Source organism: Haliotis cracherodii, unplaced genomic scaffold (genome assembly GCF_022045235.1).
Source record: "Haliotis cracherodii isolate W230 unplaced genomic scaffold, xgHalCrac1.p SCAF_27, whole genome shotgun sequence".
Lineage (NCBI taxonomy): Eukaryota > Metazoa > Mollusca > Gastropoda > Lepetellida > Haliotidae > Haliotis > Haliotis cracherodii.
Window position 1 is genome coordinate 2,357,366 of NW_027266283.1, and position 20,678 is coordinate 2,378,043.

General features: G+C 41.3%; 1 protein-coding gene across 1 annotated transcript in view; it reads left to right on the forward strand.

Moving 5' to 3' along the window:
* Positions 1 to 3,317: 3,317 nt before the first annotated feature.
* Positions 3,318 to 20,678, forward strand: part of LOC139473150 (uncharacterized) — a 181,934-nt gene continuing 164,573 nt past the window's right edge. Inside the window, exons 1-12 of the mRNA XM_071255668.1 lie at positions 3,318 to 3,518; positions 9,839 to 9,929; positions 10,395 to 10,428; positions 11,126 to 11,258; positions 11,690 to 11,750; positions 13,421 to 13,533; positions 15,470 to 15,555; positions 16,443 to 16,501; positions 16,908 to 17,029; positions 17,185 to 17,275; positions 17,652 to 17,760; positions 19,632 to 19,806. Of these exons, the coding sequence (XP_071111769.1) occupies positions 3,318 to 3,518; positions 9,839 to 9,929; positions 10,395 to 10,428; positions 11,126 to 11,258; positions 11,690 to 11,750; positions 13,421 to 13,533; positions 15,470 to 15,555; positions 16,443 to 16,501; positions 16,908 to 17,029; positions 17,185 to 17,275; positions 17,652 to 17,760; positions 19,632 to 19,806 (1,275 nt within the window). The remainder of the gene's footprint in view (positions 3,519 to 9,838; positions 9,930 to 10,394; positions 10,429 to 11,125; positions 11,259 to 11,689; positions 11,751 to 13,420; positions 13,534 to 15,469; positions 15,556 to 16,442; positions 16,502 to 16,907; positions 17,030 to 17,184; positions 17,276 to 17,651; positions 17,761 to 19,631; positions 19,807 to 20,678) is intronic.

Consider the following 20,678-nt stretch of genomic DNA (forward strand, 5'->3'; position numbering starts at 1 on the left):
TTTGGACCGTGTATGTATACATCGGGTTTCTTTTGCAGTGTTTATCAGCGCTGAGCTACATGTATATGTAAAATTGAAAGCTGATAGTTTAATACTAATAAATCGCCACTCGCCATTGATCAAAGGATCTGTGGAGTGTTTTATCAGCATTGGTTGGATGTATTGTTAAGTATTAAGGCTTATCTAGGTGCCTGAAATGCGTTAATCGATTCACTGATGTTTTATTCGATTTAATGTTCTAACATACCTACATACAGTATATTACTCAATATTAATTCCTGATTGTAGGGAGATTTGACACTGAGGGCCGTTACACCAGTCGCTACGTACACGGGATTTTTCCTCAGCTTATTATTACTGTAATGTCGGAGCCCACGATATGTCAATAAGTATAACAAGAGTAATACATACGGTTTGTAATATTATCATACTTCAAACACAAGGTGAAAGTGTTTACGGAGAGTGCTGGGTAGATGTTATGTTGATAATGGGTATTCGTGTGCAGGGTCGTTCTTTTTAATAGTACACAAAGATTTTGTCCGTCGGCGTCTTAAGTGGTGATCGTTTCTTATAATATTTAATAGGACAATTTGTATGTAATCGCGCACTGTTGAGAGTTCGTAACGATTGAATGCATGTTTTGTTTTGCGATAAATACAAGTGTAAGATATACTGGATTTGTTTCTGGAACCTCTGTGCAGTCTGTCGGGGTTTAATGCATGACGTTGTTATAGATAGAATTACGGTCTATAAAATACAATGTCAACAACCACAATATACAGAATGGCGAACATAACATTATTGTCCTAAACACATTCAGCTCAGTAGAGTGGAATACGTAGTATTATTGACCTAAACACATTTAGCTCAGAAGAGTTGTATACGTAGCATAATTGTCCTAAACACATTCAGCTCAGCAGAGTGGAGTACGAAGCATTACTGACCCAAACACATTTAGCTCAGCAGAGTGGTATACGTAGCATAATTGTCCTAAACACATTCAGCTCAGCAGAGTGGAGTACGTAGCATTATTTTCCTAAACACATTCAGCTCAGCAGAGTGGAGTACGTAGCATTATTGTCCTAAACACATTAAGCTCAACAGAGTGGTATAAGTAGTATTATCGTCCTAAACACATTCAGCTCAGCAGAGCGCCGTACATAGTTTTATTGTCCTAAACACATTCTGTTCAGCAGTGTGGTATACATAGCATTATTGTCCTAAACACATTCTGTTCAGCAGAGTTGTATACGTAGCATTATTGTCCTAAACACAATCAGCTCAGTAGAGTGGTATACGTAACATTATTGTCTTAAACACATTCAGCTGGGCAGAGTGGCATACGTAACATTATTGTCTTAAAAACATTCAACTCAGCAGAGTGGTATGCATAACATTATTGTCTTAAACACATTCAACTCAACAGAGTGGAGTACGTAGCATTATTGTCCTAAACAATTGCTGTTCATCAGAGTGCTATACGTAGCACTATTGTCCTAAACACATTCAGCTCAGCAGAGTTGTATACTTAGCATTATTTTTCTAAACACATTCAGGTCAACAGAGTGGAGTAAGTAGCATTATTGTCCTAAACACATTCAGTTCAGCGGATTGGTATACATAGCATTATTTTTCTAAACACATTCAGTTCAGCAGAGTGGTTTGCGTAGCATTATTATCCTAAACACAGTCAGCTCAGCAGAGTTAGCCGTAGTCTGTACATGGTAGGACAGCCCGGTGCAGATATAACATGAAGTTTTCGCAGTTCGTTGTCACGGCCGAACTAATGGGCATGGCCTCAGCACTACACAATCAGCAATCTAAAAAACACCAAAAAATCCTCATCCTAACCGACTCCCTCAGTGGACTACAAGCCCTCAAAAATAAAAACACTAAAAACCGCCCCAAACTAAGAAATCAAATACTCAATAGCTCAAACAACTTAACTAAGGTAGGTAAACAAATAGAGTTCATTTGGATCCCCGCCCATGTAGGAATCTTTGGAAATGAAAAGGCAGATAAAGCAGCAAAATTATCCCTTAAACTCCCAGAAATAAGCTTAAACTTACCCAGCTCAAAATCAGAAATCAAAAGTGTCACTAAACAAAAAATTAACAAAAAATGGCAAAATATATACCAAAACTCAAATAGCCAAATCAGGAAAGTACTCAAAAAAAACCTAAATAAACCCAAAATACTACACCCATCCAAAAAAATCGACAGAATAATTACCAAACTACAAACAGGCCACACCAAACTAAATAATCACCGTAAAATAGCTAAACTACACACAACAGGAAACTGCCCACATTGCAAACAACAAGAAACACCAGAACACGTACTCATTCACTGCACACACTACCAAACACACCAAACAACACTACAGACCACCCTAAATCTTAAAACCGGACTTACACTAGAATCAATCCTAAATCCACAAAATAAATTAGAAAAATTCAAAGCCTTAGGCATATACCTAATAAAAACAGGACTAATTAGTCGCATTTAAACCCCAAATAAAATATTAAAACCAAAACTACCTTATTTGATAACCACCCAACACACACAGCTCCCTTAGTACGTCCCCCACCCACTCTTGGCATTCTTTCCAAATCTCAAAATTTCAAAATTACTATATAAGTAACCCCTAAAGCCCCCTCCTGGGTTGCACAAACTCACTTTTCCCCTTTTTGGAAACACATTAAATGGCCTGGCCGGGCCCGTGTGCGACATACGCTTGCAGTCGGAAAGCGCACGTTAAATCTCCAATATAAGTAAGTAAGTAAGTAAGTTCGTTGTCATCTATATCCAAATGACGTATTTTGACAAAATTCGTTTCCAACCAGTAAAATGGGTACCCGGCCGGATGAGGATAGCGGGGTTGTCAAATCTCAGCGTTATGTATTCTAACTGTGTTGTATTCTCCAAGGGGCGATGAGATGTAGGACCCGATTGATATGACTGAATTAAATTATTATTACCATTATTATACACATATGAAATTCGTGAGCCTCGGAATTAATAAAAAATGTGTTCAAACATATGCATCATATATATGACATATCCCAGTGTGCACAGATAATATATTTTAGGAGAAGGAGAAAGAGAAGTAAGCAATCGGTTACATGCAAATGTATATTAACTATGTATATGCTATATTCTTCTTGATCTTATTCGATTACACTCACCAATGTGTGACCTACACAAATATTACATTACAGCAATACTTAGCGAGATATCATCAACAATCAAGCCTTATCAGTAACAGAAGCAACTGTTGGTATATAAGCCATGGCTAGCCAGGTACGTCTGTTGCGATGGCGCAGAGCACGTCCATGTCTCCTGTCCACGGCATCATGGGGATTATCACATCCCCTGAACGGATTCTGATCATTACGACGTTGTTGGCTTCATCATATTGCAACTTCATCAACTTTGATCCTGGGTATGAGTATCAATACAAATTCAACTCAAAGACCCAACTGAACAGCGTGGGGGACTTCCACGTATCCGGGAAGGTAGGTGTTGCAGTGAGTGAGTGAGGTCAGGTGAAATGGGGTTAAGCGTCGCGTCCAAGATTATTGCACTTATATAGCGACGTGCTTGCACGTGTGTGTGTGGCTGCTTGTACTAGACCGGACTGATGCCGATTTATAGTGCTAGCTCACTGAGATACCATGCCGCAGTTTAACATGAATACCTCACTAAGACACAGTAGACTGACTCCGAGCCGACCAGTCCTTGTTTTAGCCGCTTAATGCCAAGCGCCAGACAGGGTAACAACAAGTACCATCTTTTAACGTCTTTCGGTATGACGCGCCCGGGATCGAACCCCGGACCTTCCACTCTCCGGGCGCACGCTCTATCACTACACCACGGAGGCGATCTATTGAGTGAGAGAGTGAGTTGGTTTTAGGGCCGTTTTTGAACAGTGTTCAATTTATAATATCAGACGTTTCAAATGTGGTAGAAGAGGCCGAAGTGATGCAGATCTCTGATGCTTACCTCTTTGGTGGAATGCCTGTGAATGGATATGGTGCTGACAAACCTTGAGTGAGTGAGTTCGGTTTAACGCCGCTTTTAACAGTGTTCCAGTTATATCACGGCCTGTCAGCTTAATGTGGGAGGAAAGCCCGAAGTGATGCAGGTCTTACCACTTCGGTGAAACCCACGAGCACGGGTATGGTACTGACAAACCTAGAAATATAATCGGGGCGAACCGGGTTTCGAACCAACAGTAAAAGGTTTCTGGCATGCAAAAAGGGCGCCTTAGAGGACTGCCCTAAACCCCTCCCCCGCCCAACCCAATTCCCACTCCCCACTCCCCGTTGGTTTTACATTACAGTGAGTGAGTGAGTGAGTTGGGATTAACGCCGCTTTTAACAGTATTCTAGTTATGTCACGGCATGTCAGCTTAATGGGTATGGTGCTGACAAACCTAGAAACATAATCGGGGCGAACCGGGATTCGACCTTAATCATAGGTTTCTGGCGTGCCTAATGGACGCAGCTCTGCACAGCGAATCGCGGCGCCTCAGACGACTGGGCCACCCGTGACTTTTACTTTACAAGTGGGGCGGTGGCCGTGGGGTTAAAGCGTTCGCTCGTCACGCCGAAGACCCGGATTCAATTCCCCACATTGGAACAATGTGTGAAGCCGAATTCTGGTTTCCCCCTCCGTGATATTGCTGGAATATTGCTAAAGGCGACGTAAAGCAATACACAGTCACTCACTAAGAAAGGTTTTCATTTTGGAATTATATTTACCGTTGTCACTGTTGGAAGAACAAATCACTGACCTTCTGACGTTATACATATCAATGGAAACTGTACTTCGTTTTTATTTATCCTTGTGATATTGAAGCGATAACGTACATCGCATTGTGACTAAAACGACATTTTTCTGCATCAATGTTTGGTATTCAGTTCCATGTACCCTTTATTTCCACTGTAACATCAATTGCGTGTGGTCTGTTAGCACTGAAACGTGCACCAAACCGAAATGTATTTGTATTTTTGGCCATGATGTCACGCATCTGTATTTAGTATGGATGAAGGCCATTTTACATAATATTATATCAGCTAGCAGCAACTTATATTAGACTTGCACAAGTCTCTGAGGCAGTAATTGTTAGTTTAAATCATAATATCTAGATTATGTAAGTAATAAGAACAAGTAGTCCCTATAAGAGACTGGGGTCCTTAGGGTACCGCCCGCATATCTAGACTTGCCTATTCGGAGGATAAAATTACTCCACATCCATGGACTTTTCTTACAGTACAACATAGATATAAACATAACAGTTACATATTTGTAACCATGTACAGTCAGTCAGTCAGTGAGTTGGGTTTACCACTTCGGTGAAACCCACGGACACGGGTATGGTGCTGACAAACCTAGAAACATAATCGGGGTGAACCGGGATTCGAACCCACAATCATAGGTTTCTGGCGTGTCCAGGGGACGCAACACTGCACAGCGAATCGCGGCGCCTTAGACGACTGGGCCCCCCGTGCCCCCGTAACCATGTACATGTATTTTAATATATTGTTTAAAAAGACTACCGAAGTGTATTCCGGAGGTTGCAGTCAGTGCAATCACACATAGCAGTGTCGGTAACAATGTCAGCGTTATAAGCAGACATACATATTACATTTGTATATAGAAGGATGCATATATTTCTTGGGTATAAACGTTCTGCGCAAATTATCCTATGCAGTACATATAAGTAAAAATACTGTTATTGATTTTCTAGAACACACTTCAAAAAATATTTTTCTCTTTGTGTTTACAAATCTATCATTGTCTATATTTAAGTGATGTCACCAGCATCTAAATCGTGCCAAAGCAGTCCTAAATGTATTAACAGAAACACAATTAATATATGGGTTTCAGTACAAAATAAAGTAATTTCTACAGAATACAAGCATTTCATCTCTGACGTTACCGTTACATGTTTACGCACATGAGTGTAATGAACCATACATCCACTGAAACAAACAAGGTTACGTTTAATGGTATCACTGAGTGAGTTGGGTTTAACGCCACTTTGAACAGTATTCCAGTTATATCACGGCGTGTCAGCTTAATGTGAGAGGAAAGCCCGAAGTGATGCAGCTCTCAGACGTTTACCACTTCGATGAAACCCACGAGTACGGGTATGGTGCTGACAAACCTAGAAACATAATTGGGGCGAACCGGGATTCGATTTCTTGGACACAAACCACGCACTTACTCAATCTCGTTGTCAACTGTCATTTTTGTAAATTTCCAATTGCCCAAATATTTATACATTGACCTTCCTTCGTTTGCCGTACAATAGACGTGTATGCAACCAGATCAACTACAAAGAACGCGTACCCGTGTCTCCCTGCCCAGTATATCTACTTATAAACCTCAGAGTGTTCATTTGTATTGATCGTTAGGTTTCTTCAAACTTGAGAAAGACCCACATGAGGTTTTACTTGCGTAGAAAACCCGGGACTTACTGTGGAAGACCCGGGGATTTGATTTTCATCGTTATTTAAAAACTATTGTGAGGTTTTACTTTCCAGTCGGGTTAAATCTCATAAACAGGGACGTTGTAATGTCCCTGGGATTTTATATAATATCCTAGTCATATTTGCTATAATATCCCAGGTCTTTTATATAATGTGCTGGGTATTTTATTAATATAACTTCCGTACAGATTGTAACATGTAATGAAATGTAAAATCAAATGACAAATGTTTTCTTTATATTCCCGAGCATCGAACTCGTAACCTTCTTATCTGTAGCCCAGTAAATGTACTACGAGGCTACAGAGGTGTTGACAGGCTTACTGGTTTTTAGAATGTCCTTTTCAAGATCCGTACGCCAGCAACAGATATTTTACGCGCGTTTCCTAAGGTTCATGGAAAATATATTCGAAACATAAAAATGTTGATAAATGTTGATTTAAGTTTATTTTTTTTCGGTTTATAAGTCAGATAAAACACTTATCCTCGGTTTTGGCCCGCATGATCTTTCCGACCAGGCGGGTTTACATTTTCAACCAAAACCTCGGAACGTGTTTTATCCTTCACATAATGACCGGGCTCTATTCCTACAAGACCACGTTATGCTAGCATCCACACAAACACCCCGGCCTTCAGAGACGCCTTCTTCCCCGTCAAGTTGTCTGCAGAAAGGAGCCGGACATAATTTAATGCACATTAGGATGCACGACACAAACACGTACTGCATGTCAAACATTCCACACGCATATGCTGTGCAGAAGGTGGATCTAGATCTCTCCAGGACAATTGTCCTGATGCACACTTTAAAGAAACGTAATTTGCCGTCAATCGCTCTTTTTCAGTTTGAAAAGTGATATGTGCTTTTTTACAATATGCTGCGTAGGACCTATAACCACTACGTCTTGCTAATTATGTAAATAGTCTCCATTGAAAAATCATCGTCATAGAAACTGCCTCCGTGGTCTAATGGTTAAGCGTCCGCCCGGAGAGCGGTAGATCCGGGGTTCGATCCCCGCGTCATACAAAAAGACGTTAAAAGATGGTACTTGTTGTTACCCTGTCTGGCGCTCGGGATTAAGGGGCTAAAACAAGGACTGGTCGGCTCGGAGTCAGTATACTGTGACTGAGTGGGGTATTCATGTTAAACTGCGGCATGGTATCTCAGTGGGCTAGCACTATAAATCGGCATCAGTCCGGTCTAGTACAATCAGCCACACACACACACACACGTGCAAGCAAGTCGCTATATAAGTGCAACAATCTTGGACGCGACGTTAAACCCAATTTCACCTCACCTCATCTTCAGAGAAAGGGTGCTTTGTTCGCCTGATTTGATACCATTCTACATCCGGTCACGTGTAGTCGAGAGTACCTACATACAGCTGTATTGTTCTCTAAGTGGCTCTAGTCCTTCTTTGTTACATATTGAATTAATTCACATCCCCTTTAAACTTGGTAGCTATGCAAAAGAGAATTAGTTTTTAAAATCTCACATGGACATTGATGGTTGGTTGGTTGGTTTGTTGTTTAACGCCGCACGCAGCAATATTCCAGTTATATGATGGCGGTCTGTAACTAATCGCGTCTGGACCAGACAATCCAGTGATTGGCATCATGAGCATTGATCCACGCAATTGGGAGCGATGACATGCATCAACCAAGTCAGCGAGCTTGACCACCCGATCCCGTTATTCGCATTTTACGACAAGCATAGTCGCCTTTTACGGCAAGCATGGGTTGCTGAAGACCTATATTACCCCGGATCTTCACGGGTCACATGGACATGGTACTGACGCTTCGAGCAATCTGATTATGCAGTCAGAAACATTCACAGATGGCTCAGTTCCTTTGATATTAGTCTGTAATGGAGTAGTGCTTTAACACTGCATGTGACTCAAAAGTTACAGACGTTAGCATATGTTACTTGGCTGAAACTGTCGCCGAAACACTGCAAATTCCAACTATGATACCCGTATCAAATACAGCATCTTCAAATAACCATTTCTTATTTGTTTCATTGTTAGCCATCGTCATACATGGATAAAGACTTTATTTTGCCGGCAGTTTATATCATAACACTGCATGTATATTATTACTAGTATCATTTGTTGAAACACAAGGGTAAAGGATGTATCCTTGACGACGAACTCATTATCATTTAGAATCTCAGCTGATAAACGTAGCATGACAGAAGAACAAAATGTGTAAATATTCATAATATTTCCAATGAGCACATGGAATATATAGACGTTGATCATGTAGATCTTATATCTGTCGTTATAGAATAGGGGGAGGATGTCAACGATGATCTGTTCGACATGTAATTAGTTCTATCTGGAGCAGGGGGCACAGGTGGCCCAGTCGTCTAAGGCGCCGCGATTCGCTGTGCAGAGTTGCGTCCCCTGGGCACGCCAGAAACCTATGATTGTGGGTTCTAATCCTGGCTCGCCCAAATTATGTTTCTAGGTTTTTCAGCACCATACCCATGCTCGTGGGTTTCACCGAAGTGGTAAACGCCTAGACCTGCATCACTTCGGGCTTTACTCCCACATTAAGCTGACACGCGGTGATATAACTGGAATAATGTTAAAGAGCGGTGTTAAACCCAACTCACTCACGCACTCACTCACTCCGGAGCATAGACTGCAAGTGTGATCCTACAAATCCTACAAATAACTGTTCCAGGGGAATAATTCCCTGGCCAATATAGTACAAAGGAACAATCCATTGAAGAAACCAACACTCTTTGACAAAGACGAACTCTGACATAGTATTATCTAAATATTGGGGAAAGCCTGAAGCTGTACAGGGCTTCAACAATTACCGCGTTGCGGACACCCACGAGTAGGGCTGTGGTGCTGACAAAGATGATAATAATATATCATCGTTTTACGCGAACCTACTTCAGTGAAGGTCGACATGTGTGATGTAATGTATCTCGGCAATGAATATAAATTGAAGCTTGTGAATTGTATGTTGTTGTTCCCTGTCTCATGGTTGGTCACAATAACATTCCGATGTTGAGAATATGGATGATACGAAAGGCCATGTCTTACTGCGTATCTGCTATGTCATTTACGATGGAGCGATCGTCTTGTATTATCATCCACGACGACACCGCGAGTTGTACATATGCATTGCGCTGACAAAATATATGAATCTTTGTGTCAAGCAATTGCTGAATCATTAACACACAAATCATCTAGATATAAAACTTCGTTAAGCAGATTCTAATTCTTGATCACCAGAGTGACTGGCGGTTAAAAAAGTGAGACATGTCCATGTTCATAAAAAAATTATATGATTCATATTTCATTTGTTTTCGTGTATTTACATTTCAGGTCGGCTATATCAATGTTGGAGACAGTGTCAAAGGTCAAGAAATCTTTCTCCGAGTGTACGCCCTGGGCATAAGCAACGGACAATATGCAGGTACGTCTATCCCATAAACTGTTGTCCACTATACCGACTAGTTAATATAATAAGAGGACATGCAAACTCATTCATCAATAACCCCACTTCCTCGGAGCAAGAACATATACATGACTGAATCAAACAATGTTTTGTATTTCCTTTTCTTTTTCAAATAACATGTTCCTATCATCGAGTGACCTTGCAAGTTGATATTGTCTTGCGGAACCAGGATACAAATACACAACTTTTTGCTCATGAGATAAAACAACAGAAACATGTCACTTAACAAGAAAAGACGAAGGTTCTCTTGAATTTCATTATGGACTTTACATTCTCAATTCAATTCTGGAACCCAATGTGTGATAGAGGTAGACTAAAATAATACATGCAGTTTTTATTTCACTTGAATAATCGGCGATTTTATTTTGTCAAATAAACATAGTATCCCATCACAATATAAGTAATCCTATGGTTTATATTCAGATACGATCAGTCATCAATGGGATTTTTCAAAGTGGTAAGTAATCACCATATCACATAAGCCTAGCATAGCACACACTTGTTCATATATTCTTATTATGCAACCCTGTGTTATACCTTCCCGTGACAGCAGGTATTAGACTATTGTAGTTCATTAACTATATGGACCCGTGAAGATCCGGGGTAGAATAGGTCTCCACGATCAGCAACCCATGCTTGTCGTAAAAGGCGACTAGCGGGATCGGGTGGTCAGGCTCGCTGACTTGGTTGATACATGTCATTGTATCCCAATTTACGTGGATCGATGCTCGTGACATCAATCACTGGATTGCCTGGTCCAGACTCGATTATTTACAGACCGCCGTCATATAGCTGGAATATTGCTGAATGCGGCGTTAAACAACAAACAAACCGAAGCTAATCATTACCTGTATGATTGCTTCACTAAGGTATGTCGCCTAGTATTATAACGCCTGGACATATATCACAAAGTTAAATAAAATATATTTTTTTAGATTTGTTTTTTACATGATAATAATACCATCGGTGTATCAGTGTAAACATATGTAGTACCCATGCACATGGCGTCAATATATTTTTAAATATTAACCTGCTAAGGCAACTAGGTGCACGATGCAGTGTATGATCTACATGGGTTATGGAACGTGTCAAGGGAATGATGCAGACTGACATGACGTATGTTCTCAAATACGCAACAATCATTATGTTCGCAGGTTCTCATTTGCGATAACCCGCAAAGGGGAGATAACCCACTTGTATCATCCCCCTGATGACGATGAAGAGGCAGTTGCTATGAAGAAAGGATTCGCGGCGATGTTCGCATCCCGGCTGCACCATGAATCAGATGTACGGAGAAGTCGCATCACATCATCATACACATGGGCGGTGTTATCGAATACGGCTACTTTATAACAGTGTCAGCATATATAAAGCAAACTGGCTGTTTGGTGTTTTAAGGGAATGATCTTGGCAACAAACGGCATTTAAAATGTGTCAGTTTTTCCTTTTTGTCTGAACAGGAGGTGACTGCTTATCAAATCTCACTATTAAATTGGTTTACAAAAACATTGTTATTTTATCATTGCGCGTGTTATCACATTTACCGATTGAACATCAATAACAATATTCTCAGGAGAAAACATAACATTTTACCATTGAACTTTGTCGCACATAGTATTTTTGTTTTGCCCAATGAATTACATAGAGACAGTACAGATGTGGCAGTGATTCCAAAGACTTTATACCCTACTGACGGTGTTCATCTAATTGTGTTGCAGCTGCCGACAGAGCGATTGCCAGAAGGCTGGCGTTACCACGTTCAGGAAACAGGAAATGAAGGTAGGTCTTATGCTGTAATATATGATTCAGGTAAGGAGCATAATTATGTACTTACATTGGGGGCATGTGGCCTTGTGCATCGCGCACAGGTCACAAGTCAGGTGAAGTTAAGCAATGTCAGTCGCGGAGATTTCTTGGATGGGTGACCGTGGTAGGCACATTGGCTCCTGAGAGTTTCTAGGGCTTCGATCCTGCCCCACACTGAAGCACATTTACATGCACCACATGTGGTGTCTCCTTGGTCAAGCGGCTTTGTTTGAAATTTGCCTCTGTTCACCCAGCAGTGAATGGCTACCCGGTAGGATGAGATGGCAATGGGGTTGTTAACCTTCTAGCGCCTAACAGGCAGCTTGGATTGTGTAGTCCCAAAGGAGCTGAGAATGATGGTTGAGCGCACACTGATCCATTGACCGGAAAATAATAGTGTATTGCTTTAAGCATGCCTGTGCTGTGGAGAAAGCGCAATATAAATAGCCCTAATATTATTATTATTTCTATTTTTACTTTTTTATTATCATCATCATCATCATCATCATCATTATTATTATCATTATTATTATTATTATTAAATTTGATTTGTGTCTATCTGAAATGTTGAGTCTTTGTATGGAGTGAAAAACTTGACCTAAAAATACTACTAAAAATAGTAGCATGTGCAGAGAATGAAGTAACATCTGGGTATAAATATAAGTCGTACTCCCCTTTTAGATTCACGCGTTAAGTTAATTAGGTGGCGCTGCCGCTCTATTACAGCGAACAAACTGATTATAATATTTGGTCGGTTTCTGTAGTGCATATATTGAGGAACACTTCACGCCCTGTGGCAAGTATAGCCAGATTGAGGCGAGATAATGAACACATGCGATCCTGTTATAAACTAACGATCAGAAGTAGTTTAATTTCTTATGAGATATAAAAATTGCGTAGCCTTTCTTATATTGTTAGTAAAAAGTATATTTACCCGTATTTAAGTAATGGCGACTCCCTGAATAGAATCCGACCTCGGTAATGTCGGACAAGTCCATTTTATGAACAATTGTCATTTCGCTCTCACTTTTGGAAGCAAACGTTCGGCCATTGCCTTTATCTGCGTGCCCAGTTCCATCTTTTGGGAACAGCTTAATCGATTACAACAAGCAAACTGAATTTTCTATTTGGTCGGTGAGGTGAGGGGAAATTGGGTTTAACGTCGCGTCCAAGATTATTGCACTTATATAGGGACGTGCATGCACGTGTGTGTGTGTGGCTGCTTGTACTAGTCCGGACTGATGCCGATTTATAGTGCTCGCTCACTGAGATACCATGCCGCAGTTTAACATGAATACCCCACTCAGACACAGTATACTGACTCCGAGCCGACCAGTTCTTGTTTTAGCCCCTTAGTGTCGAGGGCCAGACAGGGTAACAACAAGTACCATCTTTTAACGTCTTTTGGTATGACGCGGCCGGGGATTGAACCCCCGACCTTCCGCTCTCCGGGCGGACGCTCTACCACTAGACCACGGAGGCGGTCTTCCTATTTGGTCGGTATGTGTAGTGCCTATATTGAGAAGAAGCCCCAGCCCTGTTGCATGCGATCCTGTGCTAGTACCACCTTACCAAGTCAACTAGAACATCCAGTACATATAGGACGCAGTAGTGTAGCATACAAACACTGTTCTGTTCAACAGGTATCCACAACGCCACCTACACTGTGCAGCCAAGTGGTGAAGGTCACGTGTTCACGAAGACCAGACATCCGGATGACCATCCAGTTGAGCACGCCACCTCTAACTACACAAAGGTAAGCCTCTGCAGCAAAGATCACACTTACATGTTTATACACTTGGTCAAAGTAACCTTTGAAAATGAAAGTTCTCAAAACAACTTGCTCTTAAGAACATATTCAGAGATGCCTAAAAAAGATTATCAGGGAATTATTTTTCATAATATACGCGGTAGGACGATCGGGTAGCCTAGTGGTTAAAGCGTTCGCTCGTCATGCCGAAGACCCGGGTTCGATTCCCGACATGGTAACAATGTGTGAAGCCCATTTCTGGTGTCCCCCGCCGTGACACTGCTGGAATATTGCTAAAAGCGGCGTAAAGTCATACTCACTCACTCATAATATTCGCGAAAAAGATATAGTATTGATTAATATACAGAGTATATATATTTTCGTTTTCTTGACAAGATAGACACAATTTTTTTTTTTAATTTTTTTTTTTATTTATTTATTTTTTTTTATTTTTTTTTTTTATGGATAACAACTTCTTTAATACTGTAAAAAGGCGACGTTTCGGTATAGATCCTTATACCGTTTTCTTGTTAACATGTTTATCTAAGTCATTTAACGAGATAAGTTGAACATGTTCTTTGACAAAAAAAGACAATATAAATGTTCTATTTTTCTCACTGATCTTCATTAACCTACTCTGAAAACCAAAGTGACAGGCTGCAGAATTGTCTGGTATAATTTCACTGGAGTGAGACATGAAGGATCGATTTGTTCTCCAGATTAAAGAGAATGTCATCACTTTATGCTCAATATTGATGCAATGCCTGTTGTTACTCCAGAAAGTCAAGAAAATGCCTTTGGTGATAAATATAGGGTATTGGGTAATGAGTGAGTGAGTGAGTGAATATAGTTTTACGCCGCTTTTAGCAATATTCCAGCAATATCACGGCGGGGGACACCAGAAATGGGCTTCACATATTGTACCCATGACGGGAATCGAACCCGGGTCTTCGGCGTGACGAGCGAACGCTTTAACCACTAGGCTACCCGACCGCCCCTATTATTGGGTAATGGATCACGTAAGCAGAACATCAATACAGTATACTTGATAGACAAAGAACATAGTATAAGCCTATTCACTCAGTCTCATTTTGCTTTTAGTTCATCTTCCCGAGGCGAGAGAGTTAAATGACTTTAAAAGTCCAGTTTCCACCCTTGCCGAACTAGGCTGGAATTACTGGGCTCGATCGTAGCGCCACCAGTGGCTGTTACCAGTTATGTCTCTTCTAAGCTTCTCCTGTGGACCAATCAGATTCCACCTCTCGTATCACTTGCATTTGCTTCAAACAAAATGCGATAATCAAGATCTATATTGTGATAAAGCGGGTCTTACATCGCGAAATGCATCAAATCACGTGAGCACCTTGATTAAAGACATGAAAAGATTTTGAAAATATCTGTTGATAACGAGTTGGCGGTGCACATGCTTTGCAAATCCTGCAAGCGACCGAAATCTGTATGACAGTTAACGAACCGGATTTCGATTTCGTTGCGCGATTCTGATTGGACTATGCATAGACTCGTTATTCCAGCCAAAGTGTAACTCCATAATACCAGCCTAGTTCGGCAAGGGTAGGAACTGACTTTTATAGTCTTTTAACTCCCTTGCCTCGGGAAGATGCTTCTGGTTATATCAAACAGGGCAATGCTACCTCGCCTCTGTAGACCCATAATGGTCTTAAATAGCCATGCTTGTTTCGACGGTGATTTAACAAAATGCAAACAGAACCACGGATCCCGTTGTCTAAATTTGAGGCATTCAGCCGATGAACCAACCTCACACCATACCAACTCCAGTCTGGCACGACAGTAGTTTGACCTTGAGGTTTGAGTGGACTAATATAAAAACATATGGAATTGTGACCATGAGTCTAGTAAGTAGAAACAAGATACATACGAAAGCTGATCTTTCTGGATTTTAATTTCGTGTGTTCGTTTCTAGACGCTGTATTACAATCGTGACCTCGGGACAGTGCACACAGTCGTCATCGATGAGACGTTCCAGACCATGCACAAAGTCGCAGATGGGTAAGACGCTTCCTTTGTATGCCATACACTAGTAACGCACGAGCTGCATCGCCGAAATTGATATCGATGGACACTTCACATTAAACATTTAATTTGGATTTCGGGTGAATGGTAAGGTGAAATGGGGTTTAACGTCGCGTCCAAGATTATTGCACTTATATAGCGACGTGCATGTAGGTGTGTGTGTTTGTGTTTGTGTGGCTGCTTGTACTAGTCCGGACTGATGCCGATTTATAGTGCTAGCTCACTGAGATACCATGCCGCAGTTTAGCATGAATATTCCATGGGGGCCACTCAGACACAGTATACTGACTCCGAGCCAACCAGTCCTTGTTTTAGCCCCTTAATCCCGAGCGCCAGACAGGGTAACAACAAGCACCATCTTTTAACGTCTTTTGGTATGACGCGGCCGGGGATCGAATCCCGGACCTTCCGCTCTCAGGGCGGACGCTCTACCACTAGACCACGGAGGCGGTCCTCGGGTGAATGAGTGAAGGAATCAAGTTAATAATAACAGCCCTGAGCAGTATTTCAAATAAAACATGGCATGTAAACTTGGACGAGAAAGCCTGGCATGGCAGGAGAGAGTCACCACTTCGTTGAAACCTACCGTATGATGCTGACAGACCACGAAACCTAACCGGGCTTTCGAACCAAAGATTAGCGGATCCTGGTTTGGCCAACGGACGCAAACCACTGGTTTAGGCGTCACTTATTAATTGTGTAAACTCGCATAAGATCATATGTTTACAAAGAAAGCACAATCTCACGGTCAGAATACTGAATGCTTTTAAGAAATGTTCGACTATCACGTCCTCAAGTCAAGTCTAGTAATTAGTACGATTTGAAACCATACATTAATTAATGAATCAATGTTCTCGTTTCAGTTTTGACCCTCACAGCACTGGGCGCCCGGTGAAGCCTGTCAGTCAGCTGCAAGACATGGGTAACGCAGCATACATTGCACGACATACCTCTAGACGGGTGCCTTTGTTATACACATTCAGTTGCCAATTGTTCACGTTTTTTAGGTACACATATATCTTAACAACTGCAAATCCAGAATGACAGTGTTCCATTTACGATGTGTTGTTTCCTTTAAAGTAAGGGGGTGGGCGGGTAGCCTAGTGGCTAAAGCGTTTGATCGTCACGCCGAAGACCCCGGTTTGATTTCTGACATGCGTACAATGTGTGGAGCCCATTTCTGGTGTCCCCCACCGTGATATTGCTGGAATATTGCTAAAAACGGCGAAAAACCATAGTTATACTCACTCACTCACTCTAAAGTAATGATGCCATAGCAAACAGTGTACATCAATATATTTATTCTAATGTTCAACGTTTTGTTTAAGAATTTCCTGAAATGTCAGCATTAGCCTTGGGAAAGCTGGAGTTCCTGACCAAGCACAAAGTCCACGATGTCCCATCTAAAGGACCGAGGCGAGTCGGGAAATCCTCCATTCATCTTGGAAATGTGAGAATACTTACTGTCCATACGTCATTGTTTTTAGTCGCAACGCGTCACACTTTCTTAGAGGTCATATCCAGTATTGTAGGATGCTTTATGAAACACGACGTCAGCTATGCCTGTCTCCCTGTGACAGTGATCTTGTGGTTGATGTTATGAAGGTCAAGCAGAAGAAGAAGCCAGTGAATGTGGCGGAGTACCTGGATTACCTGGAGAAGAACCTGACGTGTATGAGAGAGGAACCAGAACAGGGTATGTGATCGATACACAATCAATCAAAGAATATTTACGATATCATATTAACCAGTGCTTTATGACCTGGGTTATGAGCTGATAGAGGCGTTTCTGAAATAGAAACATGTATTTTACACGGCTGCAGTTACAATGGCAACGTCGTTGTAACCATACGACAACGACTTAAATACACAGCGGCCGTCATGTTCATTTTTATAAATAACACAGCTTACTACCACACGTCGAATTAATTCTACCTGACTAAATTGAATACCTCATAAGCGAGGGCCCTATATTTCAAACGCGGCGATACAGTCTGGAACTAGAACTGTCCAGCTTAATTGTGCATAGTTCGATCTGGCAATACACTCAGTGGTGTTCCGATGTTGTGAAGGTTCCAAACGGATGTCGAAGTGCTTCTCCCGTGTGACGTCAACTCTGAAGGCTCTCCCAGACAAGGAGTTGGCAGACATTGCACGGCGATACTTCACGAGAAGACCAACGTAAGCTGTTGTAGTGTGTCCATCATTGTATTTTCACTAATATTTGTTTGCTGTTTATGCCGCACACAGCAATATTCCAGCTATGTGACGGCTGTCTGTAAATAATCGAGTCTGGACAAGACAATTCAGTGATTGACATCATGAGCATCGATTCACGCATTTGGGATTACGATGATTTTCATCCAGCACGTCAGCGAGCCTGACTACCCGATCCCGTTAGTCGCCTCTTACGACAAGCGTAGTCGCCTATACCGGAGAGCATATGGTGGCCGATATGTTAAATCAGCTATCATTCTCATATTTTATGCATATTACAAGTTTAGATTTGTCAACATTATGTATGGGGATGGGTGTGTTGTGTCTCTCTCACTCCGTCAAACTGTCATGCTGTGCGTGTGTGTGTGTGTGCGTGTTTGTGTGTTTGTTTGTTTGTGTGTGTGTGTGTGTGTGTGTGTGTGTGTGTGTGTGTGTGTGTGTGTGTGTGTGTGTGTGTGTGTGTGTGTGTGTGTGTGTGTGTGTGTGTGTGTGGTACATAATTACATAACTCACGACAGAATGCACAATTGCTAACAACCATACAGTTCAATAGATAGAGAATTGTTACTTAAATATGAATATTCCTGCTTGAACAAAGTGCCTATACTCTAATCGAATATCTAGTCTCACCAGGCGGGAAAGATCGATTCTATTTAACAAGCACATAAGCATTAAATGTAATTCCCGAAGATAGTTTGTTCAAGTTTTGCATTTCTATTGCCCAAGGAATGTGGTTACGGGTTAGGTGCGCTGTCAAAAGTCGTATATGTCACTTAAGGTAAAGACATATATCTGATCGATCTGCATTTGTAAAAGACACATAACAGTGTACATGTATAACGTTTATCTGCATAATGTACTTACATCTGTATCAATAAAATTGTCATTCCCAAATCGGACGAGCACGTTTTCTGGTTCACTCCAAATCTGTTAACCATCAAGATGATACTTTGGACAATGCAAACAATGCAAACAGTGGCTGATAATACTGACAACTATTTGTAATTCACAATATGTCATTCAAACATTAGAAATTACACAATGGACATCCGGTGAGTTAACATTGCTGAGGTGAGGACTTCAAGTTTGATGACATCTACTTCGCAAACAGAATTAACATTGATATAACCTAAGTGTTGTTTTAAGGAAAACGCTATAGTTTTTGAGGAAGTACACTACTAAGCGCTAATACGAGGTGTTGCTAATACGTTGTTTGCCGATTGTATTGATTACTGTGCCAAGTAGGAGGGGCCCATCAAACTCCTAAATAGGGCCATAAATCATTCAATTACATTTACAGCAGAAATCCTGGATTGTTTTAAAATCACCTAATTCTGTTTATAAAGGTTTCACCATTCTGTCCATATGTATAATTGGAAATATGACTGGAATAGTCTTAGCTCTCTTTTTAGAGTAAGGATAAGTTTTATGGGTGAACAACTTCTTTATAAAACTTGAGAGCGACGTTTCGGAGTAGGTTCTTACACTGTTATCAAGCTAAGGATGTACAGAGTATGGTTGACGTTGACAATTATATATACAGGTAGGAGGCAGTGATTAACCCCCTCCCCAGCCCCCCAGCCCCTATCAAATGAAAAAGACAACATCATGTCGACCACATCTGAAATCTATAAATATAGAAATACCACGACCAAAGTAATTGGGAAAGCATCACACATCAACAATCTAATTAAGTTACATACTATATATATTAATCACGAGTAATATCAGAGTATAAAGACGAATTATGTTTTAATGTCATATAACCGAGATCGGTTCACTGAGAGCAACAATACAAGGATGCTATGTTTAACTCACTTTAACTTTTTGTCCAGGTCTACGCGGGAACACAAGGATCAGAACTTCCTGTTTGATGCTGTTGCAGTCTTGGACAACGATATGTCCCAAAACCTACTCTTCACACACATACTCAACAAGACACGACCCAACCAGTACCTCTTGAAGCGATTACTTATTCACATCGTTTCAATGGAGACTCCGCCCATAGATGTAAGTATGACGGCCCCGATTGTATACATGTTTATAAATGGGACTGATCATGATCTCTCCCACAGAACGTCAGCCTACGGCAAACAGATAGAAACTGTATTCTTCTAATAGAATCTGTTTTAATTAGTGTCTAATCGGCCATATGTCTGAATCTGTAGTCGAATGATTCACAGGGTGTCATAGGTACTGGAGAGTAAATCTGTCAATGTTAACTTGCCACTTGGTAACAATTAACACAACAGTAAAACCTGGTCGATTTTGTGGAATGTTATTTTATAGAAGGTTGTGGTGGGACACTCAGATAACAGACCCGTGAAGATCCGGGTGAAAAAGGCCTTCAGTAACCCATGCTTGCCATAAAAGGCGACTATGCTTGTTGTAAGAGGCTACTTACGGGATCGGTTGGTCAGGCTCGCTGACTTGGTTGATACATGTCATCGATCCCAATTGCGTGGGTTGATGTTCATGATATCAATCACTGGATTGTCTGGTCCAGACCCGCCGTCCTATAGCTGGAATATTGCTGAGTGCGGCGTTTAACATCAAACCAACCAACCGACCAACCAACTCAGATAACAGTGCCTTAAGTAGCTGTACAGAGTGTGTCCCTTAGGCGTTCCAGAAACAGATGATTGGCTTTGCGCTGATTGAATTGACCGCCTCCGTGGTCTAGTGGTAGAGCGTCCGCCCGGAGAGAGGAAGGTCCGGGGTTCGATCCCCGGCCGCGTCGTACAAAAAGACGTTAAAATACGGTACTTGTACATCGCTCGGCATTAAGGGGCTAAAACAAGGACTGGTCGGCTGGGAGTCAGTATACTGTGTCTGAGTGGGGTATTCATGTTAAACTGCAGCATGGTATCTCAGTGAGCTAG